General features: G+C 50.2%; 1 protein-coding gene across 3 annotated transcripts in view; it reads right to left on the minus strand.

The window, feature by feature from the left end:
* The window catches only part of ZER1 (zyg-11 related cell cycle regulator), a 32,105-nt gene that overhangs the window by 6,751 nt on the left and 10,019 nt on the right, over nucleotides 1–15,335 (minus strand). For 2 of the 3 annotated variants that reach the window (XM_042963362.1, XM_042963363.1), the window contains exons 2-12: nucleotides 12,957–13,212; nucleotides 10,515–10,665; nucleotides 9,875–10,311; nucleotides 9,386–9,562; nucleotides 8,398–8,512; nucleotides 8,088–8,234; nucleotides 7,546–7,719; nucleotides 3,510–3,725; nucleotides 2,719–2,760; nucleotides 2,437–2,556; nucleotides 244–359 (exon numbers count right to left, since the gene is read on the minus strand). In XM_042963362.1, coding sequence (XP_042819296.1) covers nucleotides 244–359; nucleotides 2,437–2,556; nucleotides 2,719–2,760; nucleotides 3,510–3,725; nucleotides 7,546–7,719; nucleotides 8,088–8,234; nucleotides 8,398–8,512; nucleotides 9,386–9,562; nucleotides 9,875–10,311; nucleotides 10,515–10,665; nucleotides 12,957–13,114 — 1,853 coding nt within the window. In that variant the 5' untranslated portion in view covers nucleotides 13,115–13,212. The remainder of the gene's footprint in view (nucleotides 1–243; nucleotides 360–2,436; nucleotides 2,557–2,718; nucleotides 2,761–3,509; nucleotides 3,726–7,545; nucleotides 7,720–8,087; nucleotides 8,235–8,397; nucleotides 8,513–9,385; nucleotides 9,563–9,874; nucleotides 10,312–10,514; nucleotides 10,666–12,956; nucleotides 13,213–15,335) is intronic. The other variant, XM_042963364.1, reaches the window with a different exon arrangement.

Below are 15,335 nucleotides of genomic sequence, written 5' to 3' on the forward strand. Positions count from 1 at the left end.
CAGATGCCAGATGCACTGCTGATTTATCACCTATTATCCATACCCAGGTGACTTCTAAAAGTTAGGATCTGAGATCGCTTAAGATACAGTTACAAGAGGACTATTATGGAGGGTTGAAAGAAACCATCGGTGACATTTCTAACAGAAACCTAGGCTAAGAGCAATTACCCCAACTCAGCATAGACTAAGAGCTCTGAGCATCCTGGCAGCAAAGGCAAAAAGGGAAAGGAAAGAAATACTAACCTGAAGACACTGATAAATTGGGAAGTCATTAGTTGGGGCCGCAGCTCCTTCACCTCTGCCACATTCCCCAAGAGTCCTAGCATATTCCGATGCAGTTCCTGCTTCTCTGGGAATTCCTGACAAAATGAGAGCCATTAGGGCCACATCAATTAGTACTTAATTAGCATCTGGTATTGTTAACCTAGAAACTTGATGGGTATCTGTCTGGCCATTCCGACTGGACAAAGAAGGGGAACAATAGGCTGGCCATATACCATCTAGTGCACCTAGGACAGTCCTGGGTACATTCTATACGGGATTAAAATGGTGGGGACTCCTTGCCACAAAATCAAAGGCTGAGTGGAGAGCTGACCTATAAAACTGCAAATAGGACAAACAAGGTTCTATTTGCCAAAGCTCAAAATATTAGTTTAAGGGAAACTTCATAGAAACTAGAGCAAGAAAATAGAGGATGAGTGTGTTTTATTTATTTGTTTAATAATTGCTACTATTTATTTATTGTTTTTAAAGTAAGATCTATGCCCAGTGTGGGACTTGAATTCACGACCCTGAAATCAAGAGTCACATGCTCTACCGACTGACCGAGCCAGCCAGGCACCCCCAGGATGAGTTTTAAATTAAAAAAAAATTTTTTTATCTTTATTTATTTTTGAGAGAGAGAGAGAGAAAGATACAGAGTGTGAATGGGGGAGGAACAGAGAAAGAGGGAGACACAGAATCCGAAGCAAGCTCCAGGTTCTGAGCTGTCAGCACAGAGCCCGACATGGGGCTCGAACCCACGAACCACAAATTCGGACCCTTAACCAGCTGAGCCACCCAGGCACCCCCCAATTTTTTTTAACATTATTTTTGAGAGACAGAGACAGAGTGCAAGCGGGGGAGGGGCAGAGAGAGGGAGACAGAGAATCTCAAGCAGGCTCCAAGCTCCGAGCTGTCAGCACAGAGCCCAGCACGGGGCTTGAACCCACTAACCGTGAGATCATGACCTGAGCTGAAGTCGGATGCTTAACCAACTGAATCACCCAGGAGCCCCTGTTTTTAAAGAACATTCTGGGGCGCCTGGATGGCTCAGTCGGTTAAGCATCTAACTCTTGATTACGGCTCAGGTCATGATCTCATGGTTAGTGGGTTCAAGCCCCACGATGGGCTCCACACTGACAGTGCTGAGCCTGCTTGGGATTCTCTTTCCCTCTCCTTCTGCCCTCCCCTGCTCACGCACTGTTTTTCTCTCTGTCTCAAAATAAATAAACACACTTTTGGGGCGCCTGGGTGGCTCAGTCAGTTAAGCGTCTGACTTCAGCTCAGGTCATGATCTCATGGTTCGTGAGTTCAAGCCCCGCATGGGGCTCTGTGCTGACAGCTCAGATCCTGGAGCCTGCTTCAGATTCTGTGTCTCCCTCTCTCTCTGTCCCCTTCCCCACTCATGCTCTGTCTCTGTGTCTCAAAAAATAAATAAACGTTTAAAAAAAATTAAAAAAATAGGGGCGCCTGGGTGGCTCAGTCGGTTGGGCGTCCGACTTCAGCTCAGGTCACGATCTCACAGTCCGTGAGTTCGAGCCCCGCGTCGGGCTCTGGGCCGATGGCTCAGAGCCTGGAGCCTGCTTCCGATTCTGTGTCTCCCTCTCTCTCTGCCCCTCCCCCGTTCATGCTCTGTCTCTCTCTGTCTCAAAAATAAATAAACGTTAAAAAAAAAAATTTAATAAAAAAAATTAAAAAAATAAAAATAAAAGTAAACAAACACACTTAAAAAAAAAACAAATAAGAAAAAAAAAAAAAAGACCATCCTACTGGTGGTTCCTGTCTGGCTCAGTGGGTGGAATGTGCAGCTCTTGATCTTGGGGTTGTGAGTTCGAGCCCCATGGTGGGTGTAGTGATTACTTAAAAATACCATCCAAATAAATAGTAAAATAAAATAAAATAAAGCCATCTACTGGACAAAATTCTGTCCAGCTGATACCTCAGTGGTCCCCAGCTGGACTGCGGGCAGCCTAGAAATTACTGCCAAGACGGATGGGGCTGGGTTTTCCCTTGGAGGGAGGGCTCTAAGAGAGGGGGTGGGCCTGTGAGTCAGACCTCCCACAGGAACTCTGGGGAAAGGGGTTGCTGGCAGATATGATTGGTGGGAGGCCTGGGGACAGAAGAGCGGCCACGTGGGTGGCCAAGGAGGCCGCTGCCGCTGGAGATGGGCAGTACCTTCAGGCAGTCCAGGAAGAGCTTCATGCCATTGAAGTTGAGGAACATCTCGCAGTTGTCCGGCGTCTCGTCCGTGATGTTCCACAGGGCACTCCAGGAGAACTCCATCACCTGGTCACACTGAAGGCAACGGAGGGCTCAGCACGGCCCGCTTGCAGGGCCCCGCGGGCTCCCAGCACCCATGAGGGCATCCCCTAACAAAATAAGCGTCTCCTCCAGGGGCAGACCGTCCCCTCATGGGCTAAGGGAGGGGCAAAGTAGCTTCATGAAGACTCGACTTACTATCTTGTCTAGCAGTTTCTTCTGAATCAGCTTCAGCATGGTCTGTGGGCAGAGAAGAGAACTTGCAGGGGACCAGGGCTCAAGAGCTACCATGTCCCTCCCAGAACCAAGATGGAGGGAGAGTCAGCACAGCGGTTCCGTTCTTGGCTAATCCATCCTGACAAGACCAAATTCGCCTATCTGGTCTGAAGAAGGGCAACCCACAGACTTGGCATTAGCATTAGGAGGCCTGGGGGCTAGTCCTGGCTCGACCCCGATTCCCAACGTAGCTTTGGGCCTGGCCCTCCCCTGTGTGGGCTCCAGCCTAGCCAGCAATAAGTGAGATGAAGAAACTAGATGCTTCTGCTTCATTTTTTCCTCCCATTCCCGAGCAAATACTTATCCGCCCCCCTGTGCGCCAGGTACCACAGTAGGAAGAGCTGGGGATGTCACCACGAAAGCGGGAACAAGCACGGTGTCTTTCCCCACAGAATCACAACCCAGTGGGGAGGCCAAAGTGAAGCAGGCAGTCCCTCGGAGGCTTATTTAACCCCAGTCAGAAAGACCTAACAGGGGACCTGGTCTGAGGAGCCAGGAGCAGCTTGGACAGTGGGACCAAATGGACGGATGGAGGGGCCGAGAGAAGATGCCAGAGTGTTCCAGGCGGAGGAAATCTCCAGGCACATGAGCTACATTCATGGTTAGGAGACTCTTCCTTGGGTCTGGCCTCAATCCTTCATGCGGCAGGCAGGGGGGCTGTGGAAGAGGAAGGCGGGGAGGGAGGGAAGGGGGTGCAGCCCGCGGGCACGCACCACAACAAAGCCCATCTTGCCCACGGCCTCCTTGTGGTCGTTGTCCACCTGGCAGACCAGGGCGTTGCACAAGTGCACGGCGATACGCTGGATGGACTCGTCCTGCCGCGTGGGGTTGAGGATACTGAGCAGGAGCTCGTTGACCCGGCGGTACTGGAATTCTAGCTCCTCGGGGATGCTGAAGTTACAGAGAGTCAAGCAGCAGTTCCGCTGGACCTGGGGCCGGGCCGGGAGACAAGCGAAGCAGTCAGGGTCAGACTCGGGAGCTGGACTCCAGGGGCTCGCTAGAGGTGTGGGATTAGCCAGAGCTGTGCTGGTCCAGGAAGGCTTTCTGAAAGAGGAGACTACAGGGCTTTTTTTTTTTTTTTAACATTAAAAAACAAAACAAAACAAAACAAAACCATGAAATATAATCTTCATACAGAAGAGGGCATAAAACACAAATGTATAGTTTTTTACAAGCACGTGTGAAGCAAACAAGCTTTCCAACAACTTTGTCACCACCCTGCCAGCACCCGGGAATCCCCATAGGTCCCTTTCCTGATCAGAAGCCCTCCTCCCCACTAGAGAGAACTACTATCCCTGCTATTCCATATGGAACATTCTCTAGCATCCTGCTTATGTTCGTTCAACCGTAGTGTGCCAGGTCAACGGTGTTGTTATAAGTATCTGAAAAGCATTCATCCTTCCGTTGCGGTCTGGTACTTTGATTTATTCGTCCATCCCACTGTTGGTGGACATCCGAGGGGGGCTTCGGTGCTCGGCAGCTTCAGTGTCTGGTTCACGCATCCCAGCCTCCACGTACATGGGCTTCTCTACGGCACAGGCGCCAGGGCGGGGCTTCAGGGCCACGGGGCGTGCACGTCTTCAACTTTACCAGGTAGCACCAGACTATCTGCCAAAGTGGCCGTACCAGTTTACAGACCCACCGGCAGAGGAGGAGGCCTCAAGCTGCTTGGCATCTTCTATTTCTTTTTGTGTTATCTGTGGCCTTTTTTTTTTTTTTTAAAGTATTCGCAGGGCATTTGCTTATAATTTAATTTGCTGCCATCCTTTCTCATTAGATTTTGGGAGATCATCGTACTTTAGAGGGTACCACCCTTAGTTAACTCTTTGTCTTTTTTTCCCCAAAAACACATATGTTTTTTAATTTGAGAAAAATTTTTTTTTCAGTTACGACAGCAATACTTACTCACCGTAAAAAGTTCAAATAGTACTATTTGGGCAAAATTAGTCTCTCCCTTTATTCCCCAGAAGAAATTGCTATTAAAAGTTTGGTGTGCGTCCTTCTAGATTTTTCTATCATGTAAATACAAATATATATATATACATATATATATGTATATATATATATATACATATATATATATTTGGGGGAGAGGAAAGGCAAAAAAGATATTATACATATTGGTCCGAAACTTCTCCTCACTTATCAACATGCACTGGACATCTTTCCACATTAGGGCGTACAGATTGACCATAATATCCCATTGTGTGGGTGGACTGTATGTTACTTTTCTAGGTCTCTCTATTGCTAACATTCTGGTTCCTTCTAAAAACATTTCAACTGTGGAATACCTAGACCCAAAGGCAGGTGCATTTACAGTTTTGGCAAATTCTGCCAGTTGCCTTCCAAAAAGGCTGTACGGTTCATACCTCACCAGTGGGAAGCATGCAAAAGTGCTCTCCCCTGACATTTGTCAACGTTGGGGATCACTGGTCTCTCAAGATGAAATGTAATTTCTTGTTATTTTAATTTTCATTTCTTTGATAGAGTTTATTAATTTGGGGATCTTCAACGAGCATTTTGTCAAGAAAAAAAAAAAAGACACCCCTTTGACCTGATTATAAAATCAATCTCAGTGTATCAGTCGCTCTCAAGTCTGGAGTTGGCAGGCAGTGGGAGAGCGGGCCTTCTCCTCCCTGCAGAGGCTACATCGCCACCATAGCCTTTCTGGAGGATAATTCGAGAATACATCCCAAGTGCTTTGAAAATACACCTACCCATTGCCCCTGCAATTCCCAGTCACGTATTATAAGAATAATCAATTAAGTATGGTCAGCAAAGCCTTATTTGGTATAGCAAAAAATAAAAAAGGCAACCTAATTATTCAACCATGGCGCTGATTCAGTACCTGCAGCCCAGACATTTTGGGCAGGCCCGTCCTGCCACTCTGTGGGGATGGGGCTTGGCCACCGCCTCCCAGCTCTAACACACAGTCAGCACCGGAGCGACCTTCCCTGGATGAGGACACTGAACACCATTCGGGCACCAGCGATTACAAAACAATGGTTAAACCCAGCTGTGGGGTGGAGGAGAGCTGGATTGTGAACAACTTTCATTTCGTAGTTGACACGTTTTCATAGTACGCCTGACCCTTGAACAACCTGAGGGTTAAGGGGCCCAAACCCCCCATCCCTGGCTGCCGCACAGCTGCAAATCCACATACAACTTCTGACTCCCCGCCAAACTTCACCAGTAATAGCCTACTGTCGACCTGAAGCCTTAGTGATAACATTAACTGTTGATTAACACATATTTTGCATGTTATGTGTATTATATCCTGTAGCGTTACAACGAAGTCAGCTAGAGAAAAGAAAACGTTAGTAAGAAAATCATAAGGCGGGGGAGGCACCTGGGTGGCTCAGTCGGTTAAGCAACTGACTTCTTGATTTCGGATCAGGTCATGATCTCAAGGTTTATAAGCTCGAGCCCGGCGTCAGGCTCTGAGCTGACAGTAGGGAGCCTGCTTGGGATTCTCTCTGTGCCCCTCCCCTGCTTGCATGAGCCAGAGCACGCACGTGCTCTCTCAAAAAAATAAGCTTTTAAAAACGAAGTTTCAAAAAAAAAAAAAAAAAAGACAGCAAATCATAAGAAGGAGAAAATATACTGATAGCACTGCACTGTCTTTGTCAAAATTGGCATCTAAGTGGACCCACGCAGTTAAAACCTGTGTTGTTCAAAGGTCAGCTGTGCTTGAATTTGTTTGTTTTCTAAGCATTAGATGTCTTAATTTTGTGAGCATAAGAGAAACATTATGTAAGAAATTCTGGTTGTAAAAATATTGGTCGATTATGGGAATGTTCACATTCGGAAGACACTGTTGAAATAAAAATCCACGCGATACAAACAGTGAGTGCAGAATGATCCCATTTACTAAGTAAACATGCACAGGCTAAATCTTGAACAACAGGTATTCAACAGCAACAGTGGCTATTCTGGGTGGTGGGATTATGGGGTTTTTTTTTGCTTTATATCCGTAATTATAATTTTTCTACAGTAGAAATTTTTGTTATTTTTCTTTTTTAGAAACGTATACTTTTTTTTTTTTTAATGTTTATTTATTTTTGAGACAGAGAGAGACAGAGCATGAACAGGGGAGGGGCAGAGAGAGAGGGAGACACAGAATCCGAAACAGGCTCCAGGCTCTGAGCGGTCAGCACAGAGCCTGACGCGGGGCTTGAACTCACAGACCGTGAGATCATGACCTGAGCCGAAGTCGGACGCTTAACTGACCAAGCCACCCAGGCGCCCCCAGAAACGTATACTTTTTAAAAGTAACCTCTACACCCAATGTGGGGCTTGAACTCACACCCCTGAGATCAAGAGTCACATGCTCTACTGACCGAGCCAGCGAGGTGCCCCCATAGTTTTGTTACTTGTATAATAAAAGCAGCTCTCGGGAAAAAAAAATTACCTCCCAGCAAAGTGTTACAGAAGGGCTGAGGAGTCAGCATGAGTGGAGGCCCAGGGACAGGAGAACAGGATCCCTGGGTGGAGGGTGGCAGTGGTGACGGACTGGTCAGGTGGGGCCGGGTTACAGAGGCCCTGAATGCCAGGTCCCAGAGTCTGGGAGTGATGCCGTGGGTAAGGGGGGTGGCGAGGGGGGCAGTACAGCACCAGGCAATAAAGGGTGAGAGCAAGCACGGCCCCCTGAGGGACTGCAAGCCGGCTGGTGAGGCTGGGGCGCGAGGCGAGCAGGAAGAGGGGCGGCTGGGCCAGAGCATGCGGGGCCGTCACGGGTAGGGGGCTCACCGTCACCTCCTGGTAGGACTCCATGCCGTTCAGCACCACCTGGATGACCTGTCGGCGCAGCCTGATGCTCTGCTCAGAGCGGTACTCAGAATTGGTCAGGTAGAAGAGGGCAGCGCTGCCTGTGACTTGAATGTTCTTGTCATACTTGTGGCACTTGAGGGCCGTGATGACCAGCTGTATGAAGACAGGGTGCGGGCCTGGGTTGGCGAGTCCTGTTAAGGTCGTACAGGGCCATGCCTAGGGCTCTGCAAGGGGGCTCGGATGGGCCTCTGGGGTGCAGCTTACCCCGACTCTGTTCTCTGAGAGAAGTGAGGGGTTGGGGACAGAAACTAGGGCAGCCCCACGCTGCTGGGACAAGGCCGGTGCTGGGACAAATGAGGCACCGTGGGGCTGGGGTTCAGGGGGCAGGACTGCCGATGTCCTGGGGATGAGGAGGACGAGTGGAGGAGGGACGGGAGCTCTGGGGACACGGCTCAGCCAAGTCCAGGACCTGCCAGGCAGGGATGGACCAGAGACCGAGGACCCCTGGGGTCAGGGCTGACCTTCAGGGCCCGCAGAAGCTGGTTGCAGCGCTCGATGCGTGCGATGTCAAAAAGCAGGTTGATGGCCCGTGAGGTGATCTCAGGCCTGTGCTCTGTGTAGGCCTCGATGGCATTCAGCACCTGCTCCTCATTTTTGTCACCACTTACCTGGGAATGGAACATGCTCAGAACCACTGGAAGATGCCACGCGGTGGGATCCTTGGATCCCAGCTCCGCCTCTAGCTCCAGGGCAGACCCCTTGGGGCCCCCAGCCCAACCCCTTCCCTCGTCCAGGGGCTCCCTATTCCTCCCCTCCCCCACTCCCTCTCACTTTGTAGGCGGGAATGTGTGTGAGGCGGCACAGGGAGGTCTCGAAGAGCCCAAGGAACTGCAGTGGCCTCTTCAGGGCCCGGAAAGGCATGATGCTGCTCTTGGAAGGCTCGATGCTGGGGGAAGAGCATGCCGGGGTCAGTGGCCTATGGACTGGGGCTGCCCTGCGTTTAGAAGGGCTTCTCCCTGAGGGTGGCTAGGCATTTACTTGGGGCCCTCTTCTAGACCCTCCAGTCTCACCTTTTTATTTTTTCCTCTTTTTAAGGGCAAAAACACAGACCCACCCCCCCCCCAACCTCTTGAAGGAAGGGTGCCAAGGTCATATCGGATAACATGTGGGGTGGGAGACACTGTTGCAGCCACCTTCGGGAAATACTACCCGCCATTCTGGTGAGGATGTGCCACCCTTAGGTTCTACCAACAGTCATGAAGGGGCATGCCCATCGACCAAACCCCGCTAAAGTATGGCTGAGGATAGGGCTTACAGCCAATTACAGCTGGATGGGTTTGAATCAGATCTTTCAACTAACCAAACCGAGAAGACACCTAATCTGCTGTGATGACTAACGCACAGTGGATACTGCTGGCCGTCTTAATGCCACCACCCCGTCTCTATCCAGTCTGAGTGTCCTAACTTCCCGTTCACTCCTCAAGCTTGCACTTTCCAGCTTTTACATATGCTGTTCCCTCTGCCGGAACACCTTTCCCCTGGGAGACTCAGAAAGAGCTTTCAGGACAGTGTGGATGCCATTCCTCCTTCTTCCTGCCTCCTTCCTGATCTTCAGGGCAACCCCACAGCCCTGTGCCTCCCTTATCACCGTCCTAATATGACTCATCTGTCCCCACTGGCTCATACAGCTTCGAGAGGGCAGGGTCTGATTCGTTTCTTTATCTCCAGCACCCAGCACAGGACTCGGCAGAAGGGCACTTGGTAAATGCTTGTTGAATGACAGACACCCCGCCGGCAACCATGGCAGGTGGGTCCCCACCTAGTCTGCCCTGCCTCCTCGTCCATCTTGGAGATGCTGCAGTTCTCCAGGATCATGTGGCCAGAGATGTCCAGAGACATCAGGTTCCCCAGCTTTTGCACAAAGAGGCTCAGCACCTTGCGAGTCAGCTTGAACTTGTAGTAGCTGGAGAGGCGGTCTCGGGAGATGTCCAGGTGTCTGGAGATTGGAGCGGGGGCCACAGGTCAGAGCTGGACACAGGTCGGGGCCGCCTCAGGGACCCCTGCTCCTTCAGCCCATGGCAGGGGAGGGGCCATCCCTGCCACAGCTGCTCCAGGGCATTCTGGGAAAAAGCCTGCGGGGACCCAGAAGCCCTGGATAGCCCTGAGGCAGCCGGAACACTGGGTTTAAGGAAGGGGACTGTCTCTTTCATCCCCACTTCTGCCCGGCCAGGGGCTCACGAAGCCTCACGGGACTGCCAACACCCACCTCCCCACCCTCGCCCCAGTGAGCTCTGGGCCGGCAGCTCACCGCAGCTTGTGCAGCTGGACGATGACCCGGATGTGGTCATCTGACAGGTCCATGTTGTAGAGCACAAGGGACACCAGGCTGTCTTTCCACTGGGTTAGGAAGGCCGCGTCGCTCGTCTGGATGCCCGAGAGGTCCAAGGCAGCCAGTGAGCTGAGAGGCCGTAGCAGGGACTCCACAGGGACCCCGTCGATCATGCGGCCCAAGTTGAGGAAGCGTAGGCGGCTGAAGCCCTCGAAGGTGAAGTCCTTGACCAGCACCTGGCAGGTGGGATTGACGAGGCACTCGTCTTCACAGCCCCCTGGGTTCTCCTCCTCATAGAAAATGTTTGCACAGCCGAAGAGGCTCAGGGATACGAGGGTGTGGCTGAAGCTCCTCAGCGTCTGCAGGCTCTTGGCGGACAGCTTCTCGCAGTTGGTCAGGTACAGCTCCACCAGGTCCTGGGAGCAGGCACAGCTCCGTCACCGGCACTGCCCTCCCGCCCCCAGGCCTGGGCCGCAGTTGAGCTTGGGGAGGGGGGTGTACGAGGCGGGGACGCACTGGATTCTTGTGCTGGAGGCGCGTGGCTCGGCCCCCGACTCACCGGTCATCTCGAGGCAGCCTCCCCATGACCATCCCCACCGGCTGGCGAAGCGGGTCTCACCTGCTTGCGGATGGCCTCCAGGTCCTGGTCCTGTACCAGGTCCTCACGGAGGTGGATCCGGGTGAGGCGGGTGCTGCGGGGGTCGGAGAAAAGGCTGAAGAAGCTCTCGTGGGGCTCAAAGTTGCAGGCGGCGTTGACCAGCTCCACATACCTGGGAAGGAGGGAAGCCTGGCTTGAGGGGGAGCCCAGGGACCCTCGTTCTCCCTTCAAGGCTCAGCACCAGCCCTCCTGTCCCTGAAACCTTCCCTCATCACTGGTCAGCAACCTCCATCTCGTCTATCCCCTGCCCTTCTTTCTTTCTTTTTACTAATTTTTTTTTTTTTTTTTTTAGTAGGTTTCACGTCCAGAGCAGGGCCCAACGAGAGGCCCAATGTGAGGCTTGAACTCCTGACCCTGAGATTAAGACCTGAGCTGAGATCAAGAGTTGGACACTTGGGTCCCCAGGGTGGCTCAGTTGGTTAGGTTTCTGACTCTTGATCTCAGCTCAGGTCGTGATTTCATGGCCATGAGATTGAGCTTTGCGTCAGCACAGAGTCTGCTTGGGATTCTCTCCCTCTCTCTCTCTCTCTGTCCCTCCCCTGTTCATGCATATGTGTGCTCTCTCTCTCTCTCTCTCAAAATAAATAAATTAAAAGGAAAAAAAAGTCAGATGCTTAACACACTGAGCCACCCAGGTACCCCCCCTACCCACCACAACCCCTCTTTCTAACAGTACCTATTTGGGTCCCGAGCACTGTGCAGGTGTGACAGAGTGGCCCCAGGCACCACGGGTGCAAAGGTGATGAAGGGGTCTCTTATCAACAGCCAATTCCAAGCTCTTCCCCCTGAAACCCTACACATCTATGACAAACATACACGTCCAGACTCCTCATCTTTAAGCCAGCTTCTGGTTCCTTGATCAGCCCCTCCCAGGACCCTTTCCAACAGGAAGATTAAGCCAAGGAGTTTAAGGATCCCAGCTGGGTACAGGGCAAGCACTCAATAAAACCCTGCTGAGGTCAGCTAATGTAAGATTCCTGGTTTGGTGGAAAAGGCTTTGAGTCAAACACTCTGGAATCTAAATCCTGGCTTGACTGTTCACTACGTGGGCAGCTTCATGTGAGGAATAGAACTTCCCCAGCGTTCAGTTTATTCATCTGTAAAATGGACATAACTCTGGTCTGCAAAGCATCCAAGCAAGTGCCTGACCCACTTCAAATGCTTGGAACATGATTACAAACTGGGCTCTGTCCTGGGGTGCCTGGGTGGCTTGGTCGGTTAGGCGTCCGACTTCGGCTCAGGTCATGATCTCACGGTCCGTGAGTTCGAGCCCCGCGTCGGGCTCTGGGCTGACGGCTCAGAGCCCGGAGCCTGCTTCTGATTCTGTGTCTCCCTCTCTCTCTGCCCCTCCCCTGTTCATGCTCGGTCTCTCTCTGTCTCAAAAATAAATAAATGTTTAAAAAAAAAAAAATCAAACTGGGCTCTGTCCTCAGGTCACATACAAGTTCCAACTTTTTTTTTTTTTTAAAGATTTTATTTTTAAGTAATCTCCACATGCAACATAGGGTTCAAACTCACAACCTGAGATCAAGAGTCACACGCTCCACTGACTGAGCCAGCCAGGTGCACCCACAGATTCTTGCTTTTATATGCAACTGTTTGGCCTAACAATTTCTCTTCTGGGCACTGGACTCCCTGAGGTGAGTGAACGCACATCTTACTGCTAGGAACCTCTAAGAGCGGAGAGTCCTTGGAGGCTCCACATAAAGATTTTCTTTTTCTCTCTCTTTTAAAGTTTGTTTGTTTATTTATTTAGAGAGAGAATGAGTGGGGGAGGGGCAGAGAGAGGAAGAGAAAGAATCCCAAGCAGGCTCCACACTGTCAGCACAGAGCCCAGTGCGGGGCTTGAACTCACGAACCATGAGATCGTGACCTGAGATGAAATCAAGAGTTGGACGCTTAACCGACTGAGCCACCCAGGCGCCCCCACACAAAGATTTTCTGAATGGTTCAATTCCTGGTCATGGGTTCATTATTTGTGCACCAGTGGGCAAGCGTGTGTGCCCACGTGTACACAGACACGTGTTTGCAGGCACAGGCAAGTGCACGCGGAACAGGACAGAACTCCTGCGCTTACATGCAGTTTCTATACTCTCTTGTAGATGTAATACACACGTGCAGGGACACACTCAAACACACCCCGTGCTGCAGCCCATGTGTGTCCACACACCCATTCCTTCATGTGCACACCCCTCCACACGCTTAGCAACATGCACACATACAACCTTATGGCTATGAACATACCGGTGTTCTCCTGCACCCACAGATACCCAAGGGCGTGCACACCCCCTCACACATATGTATCCCCAGCCGCGTCCCTGCACGGTGCACACGATGGTCCCGGGGCCTCCACACGCGCTCATGCTAAGCCTCATGCCCGTGCCCCGGCCCCCGCCTGCTCACTCATTGACGAGCCGGTCGCAGATCTCGCTGGGTAGGAAGATGTCTGGATGTAGCCGCAGAGTCTCCTTGTCCAGCAGGTAGCCCAAGGTGCCATCCAGGTTGCGCAAGCAGAAGTCGGTGCAGAGGGCCATCAGGGACTCGGGGGTGTCGGACGCCATGCTGGGGACAGGCGGGGGAGGGGGGCACTCCACGACAGGAGCCCCTAGGGGCAGCGGTGACTCCCCGGCACTCACAGGATCATTGGCAGAACCACAGCCTGTGGAACAGGAAGAAGCTAAGTGAGTCCCCCCATAAGAACCGGAACCACTGGCTGCCCTAGGTCCATTCTCTGAGTAGGGAAACTGAGGCCCCGGATGTCACACTCAAATTAGCAGTCTGGCAGAGGCACGTCCCAAGGCTCCTGATTCCTTGCCTGCTCTCTCTGCTGTGCCACTATCTCCGTGTGACTTGAACTGCAAAGAGCAGGGGGCCTTTTCCAAGCATTTGTATGCCTTCAGAGTGTCCGTGGGCCGACATGCGTGTGCTGGGGACTCAATGCTTGGGTGAGGATAACAGGAGCTTTCATTAATAGCTACACTGGGGTGTCTCTTACTATGTAACCTAACCCGTAAATGGCTGTCACTGTGTGAGCATTTAGTACATGCCAGGGCTTTACAGACGTGTTGTCACTGAATCTCATCATATATGATTAAGAATGAAGGTTCTGGTGTGCCTGGGTGGCTCAGTCGGTTAAGTGTCTGACTCTTGATCTCAGCTCAGGTCGTGATCGCGGGTTGTGAGTTCAAGCCCCATGCTGGGCTCCATGCTGCGTGTGGAGCCTACTTAAAAAAAAAAAAAAAAAAAAAAAAAGAAGAATGAAAGGTCTCCTCCTGAGAGTGGCAAAAATATATGTCCCCATAAAAAACGGTACATTAATGTTTTCACACTGGTATTATTCGTAATAGCCCAAAAGTGGAAACGACGCAAATGTCCATCAAGTTATGCATGGATAAACAAAAATGGTCTATCCGTACGATGGAATATTATTCAGCCATAAAAGGAATGAGGTATTGGCAACTGCTCCAACGCAGGTGGACCTTGAAAACACGATGCTAAGTGAAAGAAGCCAGACACAAAAGGTCATATATTGTATGGTTCCATTTTTATGAAGTGTCTAGCCAGAACAGGCAAACCTATGGAGACAGAAGAAGAATAGTGGCTGCCTAGGGCTAGGAGGTTGTAAGGAAATGGGGAGTGACTGCTAATGGGTATGGGGTTTCTTCTGGGGTGATAAAAATATCTTAAAATTGATTGTGGTGACAGTCACACAATTCTGAATATATTAAAAACCACGAATTATCTCTGTTAGATAGGTGAACTGTAGGGTATAGGAATTGTAGCTCAATAAAACTGTTAGTAAAAACCTAAAATCCCTTACTATTTTCACGACCTTGAGATAGGTAAAGATTCCTTAAGTAGGGTCGTAAGGAAAAAATGATAAACCAATCTGCATTGAAGTGAGGAAACTACTGTTCGTACGTACACAAAAATTAATCTGAGACGAACCACAGGCCTAAATGTGAAGGGTAGAACAATAAGGTTTCTAGAAGAAAACACAGGAGTCTATCTTATGACTTCAGAGTAGGCGATCATTTCTTAAATAGGTCACAAAAAAACCCAGAAACCAGATATAGAAATAAATCATACTGCCTTAAAATGTTAAGACTCTGTTCATCAAAAGATATCATTAAGAAAGAGAAAGGGCAGGGGCGCCTGGGTGGCTCAGTTGGTTAAGTGTCTGACTTCAGCTCAGGTCACGATCTCACAGCTCATAAGTTCAAGCTGTGCGTCAAGCTCTGCGCTGACAGCTCAGAACCTGGAGCCTGCTTCGGATTCTGTGTCACCCTCTCTCTCTGCCCCTTGTCCACTCACATGCTGTCTGTCTCTCTTTCAAAAATAAATAAAACATTTAAAAAGTTAAAAAAAAAAAAAAGGGCAGGCCACAGCCTAGAAAATATTTCCAATAATATATCCAACAAAGGACTCACATTCAGAATACATAAACAACTTCTACAAATCATTTTTTTTAAAGATTTTTTTCAAGCAATCTCTACACCCAACATGGGGCTCGAACTCACACCCTGAGATCAAGAGTTGCACGCTCCACCCACTGAGCCAGCCAGCTGCTCCAAAATCGTTTTTTTTTTTTTTAAAGGACATAGCATCCAACTGAAAAATTGACTTGAAAAGGCAACAGACTTGAAAAGGTATTTCATAAGGGACGGAGAACATATGGAAACATATACAAAAGGGCTCAGCCTCATCAGAATCCGTAAAACCACAATGAGATACTATTTCCCACCCACCACAATGGCTCAACTGGAAACAACAACAATACAG

This window comes from Panthera tigris, chromosome D4 (assembly GCF_018350195.1).
Source record: "Panthera tigris isolate Pti1 chromosome D4, P.tigris_Pti1_mat1.1, whole genome shotgun sequence".
In the NCBI taxonomy this organism is placed as follows: domain Eukaryota; kingdom Metazoa; phylum Chordata; class Mammalia; order Carnivora; family Felidae; genus Panthera; species Panthera tigris.